The sequence below is a fragment of the Tamandua tetradactyla genome, chromosome 5 (assembly GCF_023851605.1).
Source record: "Tamandua tetradactyla isolate mTamTet1 chromosome 5, mTamTet1.pri, whole genome shotgun sequence".
Lineage (NCBI taxonomy): Eukaryota > Metazoa > Chordata > Mammalia > Pilosa > Myrmecophagidae > Tamandua > Tamandua tetradactyla.
In genome coordinates this window covers 25,925,399-25,943,072 of record NC_135331.1, presented here as the reverse complement: position 1 = coordinate 25,943,072, position 17,674 = coordinate 25,925,399, and the positions used below count along the sequence as shown (strand labels likewise).

General features: G+C 48.6%; 1 protein-coding gene and 2 long non-coding RNA genes across 21 annotated transcripts; 2 read left to right on the top strand and 1 right to left on the bottom strand.

Moving 5' to 3' along the window:
* Nucleotides 1-1,200: 1,200 nt before the first annotated feature.
* LOC143683836 (melanoma antigen preferentially expressed in tumors-like) lies at nt 1,201-11,749 on the bottom strand. Of its 17 annotated transcripts, none has more exons than XM_077160240.1 (7): nt 11,695-11,749; nt 8,693-8,903; nt 6,422-7,005; nt 5,360-5,509; nt 4,346-4,645; nt 3,315-3,905; nt 1,201-1,977 (listed from the first exon to the last, which is right to left on the bottom strand). In XM_077160240.1, the coding sequence occupies exons 5-7, from the start codon at nt 4,633-4,635 to the stop codon at nt 1,452-1,454; spliced, it is 1,407 nt and encodes a 468-aa protein (XP_077016355.1). In that variant the 5' UTR covers nt 4,636-4,645; nt 5,360-5,509; nt 6,422-7,005; nt 8,693-8,903; nt 11,695-11,749; the 3' UTR covers nt 1,201-1,451. The 17 variants fall into 17 exon arrangements, with proteins under 17 accessions (XP_077016355.1, XP_077016353.1, XP_077016363.1 ...); XM_077160238.1 differs by having other exon boundaries at nt 11,321-11,712; XM_077160248.1 differs by lacking the exon at nt 5,360-5,509 and having other exon boundaries at nt 11,321-11,714.
* On the top strand, nt 5,923-9,897 carry LOC143683838 (uncharacterized). 3 transcript variants are annotated; one of them, XR_013175674.1, is made up of 5 exons: nt 5,923-6,153; nt 6,436-6,614; nt 6,886-7,033; nt 7,604-7,784; nt 9,605-9,897. It is a non-coding gene; the product is annotated as an uncharacterized LOC143683838 (long non-coding RNA). The 3 variants fall into 3 exon arrangements; XR_013175675.1 differs by lacking the exon at nt 6,886-7,033 and having other exon boundaries at nt 5,925-6,153; nt 9,605-9,896; XR_013175676.1 differs by lacking the exon at nt 7,604-7,784 and having other exon boundaries at nt 5,929-6,153; nt 9,605-9,894.
* Nucleotides 11,070-15,746, top strand: LOC143683839 (uncharacterized). The gene is made up of 3 exons (XR_013175677.1): nt 11,070-11,175; nt 15,425-15,498; nt 15,665-15,746. It is a non-coding gene; the product is annotated as an uncharacterized LOC143683839 (long non-coding RNA).
* Nucleotides 15,747-17,674: the final 1,928 nt, after the last annotated feature.

Genomic DNA, 17,674 nt, shown 5'->3' with positions numbered 1-17,674 from the left:
TTTAAAAAGGGGGAAAGAAAAAATATTAAGAAAAAATAAAATTAAAATAAAGACCTAGGCAGATAGGGAGTTAGCTTGCCTGAACTTACCCTTCTCCCCAGCAGGTGGCGCCCGCGAGGCTCCTCCGCCCTCAGGTTCCCCTCTGTTTGGTGCAGCCAACCTACACTCACTGCATCCCCAGCAGACAGTGCGCCCAAGTCTTTTCCTCTCTCAGCCCCGCCCCTCCAGGCCGAAGTGATTCAAGGTCAGTGTGCTCTGCAGGAGGGCTACTCCTGGCCAGGGGCAGGAAGCTGACCAGTGCCCAAGGGGATCAGCAGCACTGGCGGGTCTGCCAGACATCGCACTGCCCGGCCACATACTTCTGCACCCAGTCAGGTGCTCACTACCCCCCAGCACAAGGCCAGCCCCCAGGTGGATGATCTGCTGGCCTCTGGTCTCCCCATGGGTGCTGTCTCCACAGCCATGTGGAGCAGTTTCTCCAGCCAACAGCTGTGCAAGCTGGAGGAAAGGGCTGGCAGCTCCCTGCTATGGCAGCTCCCCCACGCACTGCATCCTGCTCCAGTGGGGATCTCAGTCACCCAACCCACTCAGTCTCCCCGTGCCGATCCCCCACCTCCTGCTCTCCTCCAAAAAAATGCCTGAAGACCCTCCTTGTTTACTCACAGCCCGGGACCACAGCCCTGGTCATTTTCACCCCATTCCGTATCTTGTTTCATGGAGCAGGAATGAACTCTCTCCACTCTGCTACGCCAACTTCCCGGAAGTCCTTGGCTATCAAATTTAGAGAAGCCTGTTCCCTCCCCCCTCTCCTCAACTTGAGAATCACCAACCCCTCACCCCAGTAAATCCCTACATTGCTTTTCTCTGGTTTTCCTGGGACATATTTGAAATCAACTTTGTTGGTTGACTGGTTTAGTGTCACCCCCACCAACTGAAAATTAAGTTCTTGGAAAGCAGAACCTTCAGTTTTTGTCTACCTGGACAGTCAATAAATATTTGTGGAATCAATGAGTAAATAAAGGCTCTGTGCTGAGGACCTTATCTACCCCTTGATTCTTTCAACATTCCAATTATTTTCACTTTAGAAATGAGTGAACTGAAATTTTGAGCTAAAACCACCCCCAACTGCTTATTGTTCAAAGTGGGAATGGTGGAGCAAAAGGAAAGGGAAATTGTCTCAACAGACCAGAAGACAAACGCTTGGAGAGCTTGTCCTTTTTATTCCCAGCATTAGAACACTTGTTCACTGTAGATTTTCAACCAGTGCCTAGAGAGATCAAGAATTATTGAGCCCCAAGTCCAGGAGCAGTGAATACCAGTAGGTTGTTCGCCGTGGGGGTTCTTGTTTTGATAGTTTACACTAAACCATTTCATCCATTCGGGAAATCCATTGCCACAGTTCCATTGTCCACCGCTGCTTGCTCTTCCCCATGACGTGAGCTTTTCCTAAGTTAGGCCACAGAAGTAGAGTTAGTCAACTGCATGTCAGCCCGCTGAAGAGCTTGCAACATCTCTTGTAACTTGGTGTGCACTCGGGCGAGTTCTGTTCTGTTGAGGTTCCCCCACCTGTATTCATCCAGGTACACAACACATTCGGCAGGGACAGGGTACTGCACTCGCTTCAGCTCCATCAGCCCTGCTAAGTGCTGGAGGACTTTCATGATGCCTGAGGTGGAGATGACGTTGTCATAGAAGACAAGGGAGCGGAGGCGGGAGCAGCTGCACAGGGCAGGCAAGAGGGCTTTGAGCTGGGATTCCTTCAGCCTGCAGCTTCTCAAGTTGAGGTGTTGTAGGGTACCTGACACCTCACCCAGCAAAATCTCTAGGGGCCCAGGAACCATTTGGGAGAGGTTGTTGCTACACAGGACTAACTCCTTCAGGCGGGTGGCGTGGACACTTTGGGACAAGTAGGTGATATCATTCTCAGTAAGTCTACATCCATTGATCACGAGGGTCTCCAAGGGTTTCTGCAGACCACTGTGGAGAGACAGTGACAGTTACTCTTCTGGAGTCAGGACTGGAGCACTAGATGCTCTTGGGAAAGGCCCAAAAATCAGACGGGAACATTAGCCTTGCTCCTACCTCTAGATACCAGTACAGGCAAAGAGCAGAGCCTGAAGTCAACCATTTCACATTCCCAACAGGACCTGCCCCATATTTCAGAGAATGCACCGGGCACACTGATCTCTTAGTCTCAGTATCCTAATGAGCCAAGTAAACAGAAGAATCACTGGTGCTCCATAAATTCTTGTGGGAATGAGTGGGATTTAGATACAGCTTTTACATGGTTCAGGGCTGGACTTTTACTATGTGGGAAGTTTAGGAAGATGCTCCCCATTTCTACTCATCCAATGGCCAGGCCCCAGGGGAATGGCTCCCTATTTCAGGGTTGCCACAGAAGTCAGACACAAATAAGGGGGCCGAGGTCCCATGGTAAATGGGCTTAGGTGTTAGATAAGGGGCAATTATCTCTCCTCCATATGACCCTTATTTTTTCTTTTGACACTTTCTACTGTGAAATATATGTATGAAAAAGCAATAACTTTCAAAGTATACTGTAACAAGCAGTTATAGAACAGATTTCAATTTTGTATGGGCTACAGTTTCACAAATTTAGGTTTTTTCTTCTAGCTGCTCCAAGACACTGGAGATTAAAAGAAATATCACCATAATGATTCAGCAGTCATACTCATTTGTTAAATCCTATCTTCTCTGTTACAACTCTACCTTGTCCTCTGATCTTTCTTCCACTCTTTAGGAGTATTTGGGCTACACCCATTCTAACTTTTCATGTTGGAAGGGGTCAGCAATAAGGGTGAGAGGGATAGAACATCAACTGGGTGAAGTTCTGGAGAGGCTGGCCCCTCTGGGATTTCAGAACTTATCTGGCCTAGGAACCACCTGGAGGTTGTAGGTTTCTGGAAAGCAATCTTGGCACATGAAAATCTTTGTAGAATCTCAGATAGGGCCCTGGGTGTTCTTTAAGGTTGGCAGGAATGGCATTGGTTGGGAAGCTCACAGTTTACCATTCTTATTCACACTTCTCTACAGAGGGGCCCACCACCACCACCCACAAGCTCCAGGGAAACGAGACCCTGTATGAAATTTTTCAGGACTCTATCCCCCATTCTTAACACTGTGCTTGGCGTGCGCTAGGTACATGAATGAATGAGTTAAGTGGGGGAGATGCCAATTTCAGATATGTATCCTTCTCTTCTACACTTACCGACCCCTGGCTGGCCCAGGACCCCATCTTTGGAGTCTGTGCAGGGATCCTGGTCTTTGAATCTTTGGGGGACTTTTCCCACACTCACCTGAGCATCTTATGAAGCTGGCCTGAGAGACAGCCAAAGATCAGGTGGAGCTTCTGGAGGCGGCCCAGCGGACTCAGCAGGGAGAAGCAGTCAGCAGGGAAGTCCCAAGGGAGGTCGCTCATAATGAAGTTGCCCAGGTTGCTCATCTGCCCGACCTGGGTGAAGAACTGGATTATGTCTGATTCCAAGCAGAACCTGCTCCTGTGATGAAGCCTCACCTCTCGGATGGATTCCAGCTCCAGTGTCCCCAGGATCTCCACAAGGCTGCGGAACGGCACTTGGTTAATGACCAGGGTCCGACAGCGGAGGCGCAGACAGCCGTGGCTCCTTTCCACTCTCTGTAGGATGTAAGAGGGGAATCCAGAGAGGTGGAAGAAACCAAACGAGCCACCTAGGAAAAGGTCTGTGTGTATTTCCACAGGTTCTCGGTCACAGTGAGCCTGAGTTCTGGGGTTGGGCATGAGCTGGTCTGTCTCTGGCTCTTCCAGGGTGTGAGTGATGACAAATGGTGTAGGCAAGGTCTCAGAGCATTCCTCCCAGTTGGAGTGCTCAAAGTCATGGGTAAAATCCAGCACCTTCAGCTTCGACCTCCTGTGGGAACCCAAATGGGAGGTCTGAGGTGCCGACTTCAGGACAGTGCAGCAGGGCTGGGATGAGAACAGCAGCAACAGACCCTGGGAAGGGGTCCCCATCCCAGCCCTCAAGCCCTGTCCACCCTGGTCTGCCATCTCTCCAAAATGGCACCTTTCTGTCCTCACCCCCTCAATCCCTCCTCAGCCCCCACCTCTTACATAGCCCTACAGGTGGCCCTGACTTACTTAAACCTCACTCTTATCACGACAGAGGCATAATCAGCTCTGAACTACACTAGATTCTTTCTTCTCTGAGGGACCACAAGCAATAGGCTCAAGGCCTCATGAGTCATGTTGCACCACCAGCAGAGTCCGGCACATTCTTTGACCATGCACCCCGGAATCCAACTCACTCTGCAACTCCTTGTATCCTCCCAGTATTCTGATCTGTACAGTTACCTGGGACAAGCAGTCTTGGAAGGAACAAATTCCAGCCCATCCAGCACAGCTTCCAACAGGTCCTGAGTTACTGACTGATCCTTTAATGATCCCAGATGGAGGCAGGGGAAGGGCCAGGCCTGCACCAGTGCCTTCACGGTCTTCATGTGGCCCCCGGTGAAGGCCGCTGTGGAGAGTACTGGGAAGAGAACCACAGGGAGCTCCTCCAGGGCACGGACGGCGGAGTCTTCATCACTCAGCAGGCTCTGAGTTGCCAGATCTAAGAGACTGAGGGGATCTTGTCTGTCCATCGCCACAGACCTGGTACAAAGCAAGATAAGGGGAAATCCTGTGGACCTTCCTGGACTCAACCTCCCTCTCAGACCAGGACCACCCCGGCCTCAAACTCCCCTCAAGCAGTTTCTCGGTAGAGAGCTATGAGGCTCTCCCCTTCCTCTCCTTCCATCCTGCAACTGTCAAGCCCAGATCCCCAGCTCTTGCTCTGCCTGGCTCTGGTAAACTGGCTGAGATGAGGATCATTCACTCAGGGTTTTATCTATGCTCTTCACTGGGCTTCAGAGAGTTTCAATGGTCCCAAACTTAATTTCTTGACCTTTCCCAAAGGCCCTTCCCCTTATCACCTCCAAGGTGGTTCTAAGGCACACACCTCAACTATCAACCTCTCAACTTCATCCTAATGTTGAGTCCAAGCCTAGATTTCCTGTCCCTTGTCTGGCTCAAGCGAGACTTCTAAAGCAGTAACTGCCCCTTTGCACAGGTTAGAACTTTCCTCCTTCCCTTGCTGTGGGGTGCTTTCCTACCTTTAGTACCACCAAGTTCCTTCTCATTTGGAGCTAAGAACATACTTTTTGATAAAATCAATAAGATATAAAAATGTTATGGGGCTAGTAAAATTTTGACACAGAAAATCAGGAAAAGGTGACAACAGTTAAAGAAAATTACACCATGATCTCATGGATAAGTGCAGAGGCAGAAGTCCTGAGCACATCACGACTAAGCGAAAGCAAGCAATACCTCAGAAAAAAGCAGGACCATGAGGGCTTCTTCCAAGACCGAGAGGAGAGTGGCTGTTAGAGGATCTATCAGTGAACACCTGATTACATCTGGAGAACTGAACAAGAATGATTTTTGCTGCCACTGAAAACCCCAAGAAGTAAGGAAGACCTAAAACCAGAAAGTCAAAGAGAAAGAATTTTGGGGAACCTCAGACTACATGTGGGTGGCAAAGCTATAAAGGAAGTGATCCCAGAACCCACCAAGGCCTCAGGAGTCTGGGGCCAGCAGTAGCACATTTGTGGAGTCTCTACAAATACACCTTTCTGTCCCGAGATAGTCAATACCACCTGCTCAGGCAGCAGTCCAACCCTTGGGCTCAACTTCCAATTTCCACCCGACTGCGCTGCTGCTCCCTCAAGCAGCCATCAATTCTCCTCCTACAGCAGGTCACACCTGCACAGGGGCAGGGAGCCCTAGGCTGGTTGGTAAATGACCACTTTAACAATCAAAATGCTAGCAAATGACCCGACCCGACTGAACCTTCTCCATTGGATCCCTTCTCCACTGGATCGTGACTGAAAAGGGGCACCTGCTGAGAGCTCAGGCCTGGAGGGCAGTGTATGGAGTGGGCAGGGTAGAGAGGGAAGCACCAGACCCTGTCACAATCCACCAATTGTTCTGAAGGCAGAGCTCCTCTCATGCAGCTGGAGCCCCTGCTGTAGAGGTGGCAGCAACAAGTTTGAATCTCATCTCTGTGCTTCTTCTGAAGTGTCCCGTTGTCTGAAGGAACAGCCTGCATGTCACCAAATGAGGTCTACTGAAATAGTGTGCAATGCCTGCAGCGAACTCATTAGAAGCAGAATGTAACTGGGACCCCGAGGGCCGTCTCTGTTCTTGTCCTCCTTTGACGGCAGACACAGAACTTCATGCCCCTCTTACTTAGCAAAAACAAACCCCAACTACCAAACTAGTCATTAGTCATGTGCATTTTACCCATGTTTTCACAGGGGATGGAGGAGAGGTTCCCCATGACACAGAACAACAAACGCTCATCATACTCCCTCCATGAGACAATCTTACCTTCCCTCTCTCAGCTTTTTCAACAGCTGGACGGGTGCCCTTCCTGAGCAGTCTCCTTCCCACCAGATGCTTCTGAGTCATCACGGTTGCTTTCCAGACTGTCCCCACTGAATGAATGAAATCAACAAGCTCATCTCCTAGTCCAGGACTTCAAGGATCCTTATTTGGGCTTTCCTCTGAAGATAGGAGAAGTGTATGCAATATGTTTAATTTAAACTGTCACAGTGACTTTTTTCAGGGTCTTCTCAAAGTTCCAAACCAGCTCTTCCAGCCTAGGTCCATATTTATTCAGCAGGCCTTGGTGAGCCAGGGCCTGTGCTTACTGCAAGGTGCCAACAATTTCAGTCTTTCCTTTCCTTGTCCATGTAAACAGGGGTATTTATTGCTGCCTTCCTTAACCCAAGGCAGGACTGCTTATCTACTCCGATGTTTCTTATACAAGAGCTTTTTTTTTTTTTTTCCAGAGGCTTGCAGTAGGGCTGTGTTTGTGGAATCCTCAATATCAAAGACAAAGGTGGAGTGAAGGGCTGCCCCGTTTAAGCCTATCACCAGGCCCCCAGAGAGTGAATTCAGAGGTCTGATACCTGTGGGGTGAGATGCGGAGCAGAGAAGGTACATTGAGGTAGGGTTTATGGGGACTGGTTGTCCTAGCATGTGCATTTACTCAACAAATAATTACTGTGCTTCTTTGATGCTCCAGGTACTGCTCTAGATATTGAGGACTGGTTTAGGATCAAACCAAGGAGAACAAAATCATTGTCCTCGGGAGAGCTGGGGGGCAGCCCAGCTGGCCTCTCTAGGGTTCAGGTTCTGAGGTGGAGCTTAGTGTAAAGAACAGTTCTTAGAGAATTTCTTTAGAGGGGTAATACCTAGGGGAGAGAAAAAAGGATCGGCTAGAAGAATGCGAAACTTATGACAGACCTAGCTTCCTGTGCCAATCCTACGAAGCAGCCTGAGCTAAAATCCTTTTGGGTCAAATGCCAGGCCTTTATACCCTGCCTTGACTTGCCTCTGGATGGGAGCTGGTGCAGCAAAGGCGTGGCCTTTCTCTGCACCCAAGGTGAACCCTGAAAGGGCTGGAAGATGAAGGCTATTTACTACTAACTATCCCACCAGGTGGGACAAGGCCTTCCTTGAACAGACATCTGGGTGGCATGGTTTCATTACCTTCGCTCTCTACAGGTGCATGGCCTCAACTGCTCTTCATATGTGCTGGGGAAAGAGCTCCTCCAGTGGAAAGTTGAGGGGTGAATTAGTTTCAGCCACTGCTGCTGGCCTCCAGGATGCACCAGATACTCATCTTTTCCCACCTCCATCACTCCTGGCAGGCTCCTCTCATCAGCTACTGCCTCTGCTCCTCTAGGTAGCTTATCTGGTGGCCTGAGTATGAACTTCCTCTCTGAGGGGTCTGAGCCCCTGGTTGTCATACCCTTCTCTGGCTAGGGTTGCAGTACTTGTCCTTTTACTGTCACAACCTGTCACTGCAGTACCAAGAGGCAGCTAAAGAAATCACTTGGGAGACATACATTCTTCCGCACCCAATTCCCTTCAGATGATCTAAGTATATTGCACCTGCCAAATAGGGGATGCCTCTTCTCCCCAACTGGCTGCTGGACACCAAGGACAAAGGGCTCAGGTAATAGCCATAAAAACAGATTGGTGCCAGGCCTAGTCAACTTCATGATTTACTGCATTGACACAGCTTACCTCACATTGGGCAGTTCTGGATGTTGTAGTCACCTAGTGTCCTTGGTGCCCTGCCAGGGCCCAACAGCAGGCAGTTGTTTTACAAAACATGTAACTGCACGGCCTTGTTCCAGAGTACTAAGGGCCGGTGATGTGACTCTCCCACTGAAGCTTGCCACAAATTCTCCATGGTACCTTTTCCTACCACTGATACATCCAATCCCCAAGGTTCTTCTGAGTCTTTTAGTCCATGAAGCAGGGCTGCTTACACCTAGATGTGTAGGAGACAGCTTTCCTACCCTGTGCTGCAAATAGAGGTGGCATGCCACCTGGCATATGGTCCAGAGAAATATTTCTGGATGAGGAAAGCGCTGTCTCCAAAATCATGCTGAAGCATCACTAAGCATGTGGTTTCTTTGTTCATGGTGGGAGATGCAATAATTAGTCTTTTCCGTGAATGATCAATATAACCCAGCATGCTCTTGATCACTGTGGCACCCCATGTTGTACTGTACTGATGTGGCAGACTCCTGAATCTTTACATGAATTATCTCCTACCCTTTGCAGTATATATATATTTCTTACCAAGACCTCCAGTGTGCTAACCATTTCTTACTAGTCTAACTCGACTGGCATGATTTATCAAAGTAATAGATCAATAGGATGTTCCGTGGGGATGCGCAGATGGCAGACTGTCTGGATCTCTTCGGAGTATGACAGAAGGTGTAAGATGATGATCCTGGGACAAAACTGTAAATGAGCACCACCATCTGTTCCATATGAATGCAAACAATATCTGAAAGGCATACAAAGAACACACTGGCCAATCAATATTTACATACCATGTACCGGAGGCTTCCTTAATCAGCTCTAGCAAAGACAGTTAAATGGACAAGGACCACCACTTGAGTCCTGCGGGGTCTTAACAATGGAACTTACTTGTCACCCCTCCCAGGATGCGATGTTGTCTATCTTGACCAGGCGTTAGGGTCTCTACAGAGGTCTCTACTTGGTCTTTCCCATCACAATAACCCTTACCCCAGAGATGGGCCTTTACCCAATGTAAGCGTTGTATCAACTTTAAATATGCCTATTATACATTTGCAAACTGGGTAAGGACATAGTGCACCCACGGTGAGCCAGATATTGGCCAGGATTCTATTTATTAGCTAACTCCCCAGACACCCTCATTCTAACAAGAGGACCATAATAATGCGTCGGGTCTCCAGAGAGTAATGTCAACTCAGACCCTATGTCCACAATACTCAAACTGCTTGTCTATCACCCCCTCCCTAATTTACATTTACCTAAATGTAGTAGCCAGCCTCCAAGATGGTGACAACAATTATCGTTTCCTGATATTCACACCCTTGTACAGTCCCCTTCCATAATTAATAAGATGGTCCTGTGATAACCAACAGGGGGTTGTAAAAACAGCAGTGTGACTTCCACGGCTTAGTCATCAGACCTTGTGACTTCTACCTTGTTCTTTCCCAGATCATTTGCTTTCAAGTCAGGCAGACATTCCAACACCCCTACAGAGATTTCCACGTGGCCTTTTGTCAACAACTTACCAGACATGAGTAAGCTATCTTCGCAGTGGCTAGTCCAGCCCCAGCTGATAACCCTGACTGCCTCCCTCATGAGCTATCCTGAGCCACAACTATCTGGCTAAACTGCAACCAAATTCCTGGCCCACAAACTGTGTGAGATGAAAATAAATATAACATATTCAGCTGCCAAATTTCACAGTAATTTGTTGCACAACAACAGATAACTCATGCACCCAATAAATGTATGAGGATTCCTTTGAGGCGAGACTGGAGATTTTACTGTATTTATTTCCCATGGTGTTATACCTGGTCCTTCCTTCAGGGACCTGGCTTCCTCCTCAAACAATAAGCTCCAGGCCTGAAAACTGGCTCAATTCTAGAAACCTGGAAATAGAATCATGACTTTTCTCTGGGCCAACTACCCTCACCCTTCTGATCATCCACCCTTGATTTTTCCTGATAACAGTTGCTGACCCATAAGTGTGCTGGGTTCCATGAGCCAGCTCCACAACTGCCTGAGGCTAGGCTCCTGACTGCCACTCCATCTCAGAGCTCATTGCACTGTGTCCACCTGGCTTCTGATGGTTAACTACTGCCATCTGACCTCTGGAGATGCACGGCCCTTATCTGCCCCATTTCTATCAGTGTGCCTAACTCTGTAATACACTGGCCTGTACAGTCCCCCCACTAAACTCTTCAGTCATACTGCTGTCCTTCTCATCAACACAATACGGGGCCTAGGTAAATATGTGTCTGATGAAGCTTCCTATGGAACATAACTAACTTGTGGATTTTCTGGCCTTACATCCATTCTGGCAGGCCAGCTGCCTGCTGCCACCTACCACAGCAAATGTACAATTTCAACCTTACTCGGCACTGCCATTGTTTTTTAACCCTTCAAGCTTCTAGAAGTCATTCTAATAGCAAGTTCATACCATCTCCTGGGGTCCCTGCCAAGATGTTAAATGCTGTATCTCAGAAGAATGCTCCAAAAATTATTAAACTCACTCTTACCTAATTTTCGTGGACAAAACTCCCTTTTATCAAACATCCTTACACTCTTGTCCCACACACCTAGCCCCCTAATTCCTGCTGGTGTGCTGGTTAGGTTTTGCAGGTCTTTGGTGTGTAGTCCCGTTTCTCCCTTCTTAGACCTAGCACATCACCTGCTGTGTCATGCACCGACTTAACCCCAGTCTTAGGCCAGAATGGAAATTGGGGAAGAGACTGAGGGAAACAGATTTTGTCCCCTTTATATTTTCCTATATAGGAAAATATATCCTGATTATTGCTAATCAAGATTAGCAATCGCCATCCAGTCCCACAGTTCTTAGCCTTACTATTCTGTCATTGTTTCCCGAATGTGCATTCTTTCCCGAATGTGCACTACCTAGCGCATTCCCTTTCACCGGTATACCATCCAATTATCCACCAGCTGGACCGCCATCTTGTTGCCACCAACTTCCCACACACGATGGTCCTCAAAGCCAGCCTGGTGCTGGGCTCTGTCTGGAGGTAGAGCATAGCGAGGTGTCAGCTTATCCTTTCAAGCCTTGGGGTGGTGGCAAGACTGGGGCTTTGGGCAAATTACACACCCATTCATGGCAGCCCCCCCATCAAGGGAGGGGACTGGTAGCCAGGAGTCTCCCTGGGTCCTCACCTGCATGCAGTCTTGGGTGAGTATTAAGTAGCCGGGTGGCTCCAGGAGGAAGACAGCTACCTCGGAACTGGGACTTTCGAACTCCAATTCTCCCTCCCCCCTTCCCCTCCCCCCCCACCGGATGTCTAATTCTCCACCCGGCTCACGCGGTCTTAAATTCGGACCCTCTCTGGCTCCCAGGTCAATCCAAAGCCACAAGGCCTACCCCCGCACCGCCCGCCTCGGGCCTGCCCTCACCCCGAGGCTCCTGTTCGGCCGTTTGAGACCTGGGGCAACCTCCAAGTCCACGGGGCGGCCCAGGAAAGAGACCCCGGAAAAGCGGAGGGAAAAAATTTGAAACAGGGACTCTCGGAGGGCAAAGTTCACGCCCGAACCTTCCAGAAAGCAGCACCTCAGGCTGTTCGGAGGCGTCCCTCGCGGTGGGGTCACGTGGGCGGTGGGGCGGGGCCACCTCCCCTCACTCATGCGAGTCACGTGGTAGGGGCTGGCTTCCCTCAAGAAGGATCACGTGGGTCGTGGGCTCGGCGCCTCTGGGCGGAGCAGGTCACGTGATGATGGATGGGGCCTGCTCATCTCCCCTTCTACCCTTGGAATTTCCCAGCTGGGAAGGTGGGAGGAGTCGGAAGGCACAGGGAGAGCCTCGGGCGCGGATGTGAGGGCAGAGAAAGCCTGTAGGCCTGGGAGGAAAGGGTCTTCTGCTGTCCTGAACTTGGCCTGAGACTCGGGCCTGGGTCCAGGGCAGAGGTCGCCTGCTCTGTGCTTTGGACCCCTAGCGTGCCAGAATCTTCAGGTCTCTAAGAGCATCAGATGATGAATAAAAGTAGCTACCTTGTAATAAGCGTCCACCTCGGGACAGGCACCTTGTCAGGGGTTACCCTTGGTATCTCTTCCTACTGTTCTGAGAAGGTTTGTGCGCCCTCCTCGCACCCCACCCCAGTTTTTGGAGGAGTGGGCTCACTTAGGGCTAAGGTTCTAATGGCCCCTGCAGGTCCCAGGGACATAGAATGCTTGAGCTGGACCACAACCATTGCAGTGATGACTTCCAAATGCGCTGATCCAGCCCCTTCCCTTCTGAGCGTGACATTTGTCCCCTTGGAGTTCCACTGAGGTCCGAAAAATCACCATACGAGAGTTCTGGTCCCATCGCCTGCACCTTACTCCTTATCCCAGGTGCCACTGTCTGAAACCAAGTCACCCCTAAGAAAGCCCTCAGGCCTGATGGGTTGGCCTCGTGGTTGGCCACTGAAGCACAAGTCCAAAGAGTCCAGGCTAAGGAGAGGATGTATTGGGCAGAGTCTAGGGGCGCACACTGAATGCACACCCCTTCTCACTGACCACACACTGTGCTGGTTTGAAAGGCTGTATGAACCCCTAGAAAAGCCATGTTTTAATCCTAATCGCATTTTATAAAGGTAGCTGTTTCTTCTAATCCCTATTCAGTACTGTATGTTTGAAACTTTAATTAGATGATCTCTTGGGAGATGTGACTCAATCAAGAGTGATTGTTAAAACTGGATTAGGTGGAGATATGTCTCCACCCATTTGGGAGGGTCTTGATTAGTTTACTGGAATCTTAGAACAGCGAAAACAGTTTGATGAAAGCCGGAGATTCAGAGCAGAGAAGAACAACAGAGACAAGAGAAAGCCCCAACAGAGAATGCCACAGAACCATGAAGCAGAGAGTCTACCAGCCAGTGACTTTTGGAGATGAAGAAGGAAAATGCCTCCTGGGGAGCTGGAGAGGAAGCTAGCAGATGACGCTGTGTTCACCATGTGCGTTTCCACTCGAGAGCAAAACCCTGAACTTCATCGTCCTCCTTGAATCAAGGCACCTTTCTCTGGATGCCTTAGATTGGACATTTTCATAGACTTGCTTTAATTGGGACATTTTCTTGGCCTTAGAACTGTAAACTAAAAACTTCTTAAATTCCCCTTTTTCAAAGCCATTCCATTTCTGGTATATTGCATTCTGGCAGCTAGCAAACTAGAATACACACATGCAGAAAAATAAAAACAAATAGGGATTCCATGGGCCCCTGGCAGCACCCCTGGGGGACACCTCGGTGTGGGCCTGGACACAAGGATCATGATTGGGCCAGAGACCTTCTGCAGCTGGGTCTGGAAGGGCTCAGGGGCTTCCCAGAACATCAGGTTATTACTGAAACTCAACCTCGCTTCGGTTGGTCACCAACCTGGGGCTTCTAGGGTGGAATGGTGAGGTCTCAGTGGGGCAGCCTGCAGCTGAGTCAAGCTAATGTGTCCAACCAAGCATGCAGGGCTCTGAGAAGAAGCAAAGGGGGAATTCCTAAGGAATTGGGTTTGGGGCAGGTCCCCTGCAGACTAGATTCTAGAATGTTCTCGGGCTGTGGTTAACTACTCGTATTTAGGAATCAGGCTTACTAGCTTTGTGACCCAGTACGGGCGAGAGATATTTCCTCCTGAGATGTAGTTTTTGATTGCATTGTGTTTGTAGGGAAGATTGAATGGAAACACATATTTGTACAGCACTTAACACAGAACATAGTTGGAGCAGGAAAGTTCTGGGAATATACAACCACCTGAAGTTTCCCTCTGACCAATCCCCAGAGATCAAGCAGTCCATTCAGGAGCCAAGTCAAAGTTCAGGAGCACAGAGAACTGAAAGTGTCAGCTGAACGGGCCTCTTCTCAGGGAGTTGCTGTCAGCACACAAGGGGAACACAAATACCTCCCCTTCTGCACCGGGGTTGGACTGTCAGCTCCACATAGAGGGCATTCTCTTTTCTGTAATGTTATTCCAGATTTATTGGGATTGCATGCAGCGGAGAGGACAAACCACTGAACCCAGTTTACTTTGATAAGCATATCTTCTTCCTCCCGGAAACTCTTCTCAAGCTCCCCTAGGCACCAGCCTCTGGCCTGTGCCTGGCTGCTGTGGACAGAGTCTGGGTGACAAGCAACTGACCCAGGCACTAGTGCTTGCCTGAGTTCACAAAAGCATGTCCAGGAAGCCTGTCCCAACTCAACTGAGCTGCCACGTGGGGTTGGCCAGAAAGGCAGAGCCCCCACAGCTGCCTCTGCTTGGTGAGAAAAGCACAGATTTTTCACGTTATGAGATTCCAAGAGGTTTTAAGAAAGTTGAGCCTGTGCAGGTGGTATATATGAGCCTGAAGGGTGGGTGCTTACCTGGTCCAGGGGAGACAGGACCCACATGCAGGTGACCATGACACCCCACACCCAGCTACTCAGGGTTAACCCTAAAGGTGGACATTTTACTGGTTTGCCAAGCTCTGCAGGAGAATTGCAAGGCCCCAGAGGTCTGGGAGAAAGAGGAAAGGAAGATGGAAGTGAGAAGTTGGAAGGTGCCTGTTCTAGTTTGCTAACTGCCAGAATGTGATATACCAGAAGCAGAACAGCTTTTAAAAGGGGGAATTTATTAAGTTGCTAATTTACAGTTCTAAGGCCCATGAAAATGTCCCAACTAAAGCAAGGCATAGGAATGTCCAATCTAAGGCATCCAGGAAAAAATACCTGGGTTCAGGAAGGCCGATGACGTTCAGGGTTTCTCTCTCAACTGGAAAGGCACATGGTGAACATGCTGACGTCTGCTAGGTTTCTCTCCTGGCTTCTTGTTTCACGAAGCTCCCCAGGGGGGTGGGGGGCATTTTCCTTCTTCATCTCCAAAGTTCTCTGGCTGTGCAGGCTCTGTAGCTCTTTCCACAATGGTTCCCTCATAAAGGGCTCCAGTAAGCAACCCCACCTTGAATGGGTGGAGATACACCTTCATGGAAATCATCTAATCAAAAGTTACCACCCACAATTGGGTGGGTCACAGCTCCATGGATAATTAAAAAAAAAACAACTCCCACCCAGCAATACTGAATGAGGATTAAAGGACATGGCTTTTCTGGGGTCCACAAATTCAAACCAGCACAGTACCCAAGCTGCATGGCACGCCGTGCTAAAAGCAATTCCATGGGTGCCCAGGGCTGTTGTGTTTGTTGGGTGCTGAGCTTTTCCATTGAAGACTGAGTGCTGGGAGTGAATACAGAATGAAGATAGAAAAGGAGCGTGGTGCTGGCCTTGGAGCAGGTGTCCTGCAGCCTGGGTCCTGCTTTACTTTCAGGAGCTTCAGTTCTGAATTCCTGCATGGAGAGAATGAGATGAAGACTGGAGAGGTTGATCTTCAGATGCCTACAGGTCCATGATGGGAAACAGGGACAGAAACTTTATCCCCAACCTGAGCTTCTGGTTCCCGCTATCACCAAGCCCTTCCATGTCAAATCAGCCTCTTTCTTTCACTTCCCATCCCTTCCTCTCCACTGATCTCCTCCTGCCTCAGTCTCCCTGCTTTTCCCCTCTGTAGACACTCCCAGGTGGCAATCCTCCCAACTTCATGAACAACCCAGGAAGGCCAGGGAGTCCTTGTGGTGACCCCAACAAAGTGCTCAGAACCTCAGGGCCATCTCGGCATTCACTTCAGGCTTCCCAGGAGTGGTAGGTCATCCTTGCCCCATGCCCAGCTCATCCCTCTCTGACCCACACTGGCTCCGCTGGACCCCATTTCCATCTTACTGGAAGGAGAGATGGGTACAGTTCTGGTTAGACTGTGAATAAGGCTTCTGAGGTGTAGTTGCAGGGCCCTGAGATGGAAGCAGGGAAGGACCAACACCCCCATGTGGCCTTTGGGGTCTACATGTTCCCATAACCTATCCCTATAAGGGTCACCATAATGAACAGTCTCTTGGGGGCATAATCCAGGGCTATCTCTTAGCAGGCTCTGGACAACAAGATCCAGTAGTGTGATGAAGGCCTCCCCTGGCCCATCTTCACAAACCTGCTTTTGGGGTGAGGAACATTTAGAAGCCCTAATAACTTACTTCTGAGGTCTCTTGTTGGGTTCCCCATTCTAGATGCCATTAAGAACATTCGTGATTAATGGGAGGAAGTCAAAATATCTATGTTCACAGTTTGGAAGAAGTTGATTCTAACCCTCAAAGATGGCTTTGAGGGCTTCAAGACTTCAGTGGAGGAAGCAACTGCACATGTGTTGGAAATAGCAAGACAGCTAGAATCCGAAGTGGAGCCTGGATATGTGACTGAATTGCTCCCATCTCATGATAGAACTTAAGTGGATGAGGAGTTGCTTCTGATGGATGAACAAAGAACGTATTTTCTTGAGATGGAATCTACTCTTGGTGAAGAGGCTGTGACGCTTGTTCAAATGACGATAAAGGATTTAAGATATTACATAAATACAGCTGATAAAGCAACAGCAGGGATTGAGAGGATCCACTCTAGCTTTGAGACATTCTATTGTAGGGTCAAATGCTATCAAACAGCATCACATGCTAGAGAAATCTTCATATGTGTTGGGGAAAGAGCTCCTCCAGTGAGAAATCTTTTCAGAAAGAAAGAATCAATTGATGTGGCAAATTTCATTGTCTTTTTTTAAGAAATTGTCACAGCTATCCCAGCCTTCAGCAATTACTTCCCTGAAACATGATTGCCTCCAGTTGGGCTGAGAGTTATTGGGGTCCCCATTTTCAGTGTGGCCCAACGGACCCCTCAGCACAGAAATCAGAAGAAACAATGGGCAGTCAGCCAGCCCCTTGGGGAGACCAGGTTACGCTCAGGAGGTCACTCTGTGCTCTGTTCTGGAAACCATTGCAGGCCGTCTCAACTCACAGCCCCTCTAGGATTAAAGCAGTGTTCTCATCTCAGTGGCTGGATTCCTTTATATCTCAAGAGTGGGAGCAGAATCACAAATGACCGAACTCCAGAGGTGGCCCCTTACTTTGGAGGCCTCCATATCCTCCTGGGTTTTCCCTGAGCAGACTTTGGAGTGGACTGTTTTCTTGGCTGGTACCAAGCGGATACCGTGCAATGGGTTGGTTTTCACAGTGGGATTTTTTAAAATTGTTTTTATTAATTTTTAAATAAAAAAAATGTGACAACAAAGAATCACAAGCATTCTTAACATATGATCATTCTGTTCTACATATTTAATCAGTAATTCACAATATCATCACATAGTTGCATATTCATTATCATGATCATTTCTTAGAACATTTGCATCAATTCAGAAAAAGAAATAAAAAGACAACAGAAAAAAATTCATGCATACCATACCCCTTACCCTGCAGTTTCTTTTTTTTATTAATTTATTTTTTATTTGTGATACATAACCACATACACCACAAACATACTTAACATATGCTCATTCCGTTCTTGTTATATAGTCAATAACTCACAATATCATCATATAGTTGTATATTCATCATCATGATCATTTCTTAGAACATCTGCATCAATTCAGAAAAAGCAATAAAAAGAAGACAGAAAATAATTCATACATACCACACCCCTTACCCCT

Bases quoted from the DNA above. Each gene is read 5' to 3' on its own strand.
- LOC143683836 (XM_077160240.1), bottom strand. From the start codon at position 4,635: ATGGACAGACAAGATCCCCTCAGTCTCTTAGATCTGGCAACTCAGAGC. The intron at 3,906-4,345 runs GTAACTGTACAG...GGGTTCCCACAG, and splicing joins TCCAAGACTGCTTGTCCCAG to GAGGTCGAAGCTGAAGGTGC. The intron at 1,978-3,314 runs GTGAGTGTGGGA...GTCTCTCCACAG, and splicing joins CAGCTTCATAAGATGCTCAG to TGGTCTGCAGAAACCCTTGG.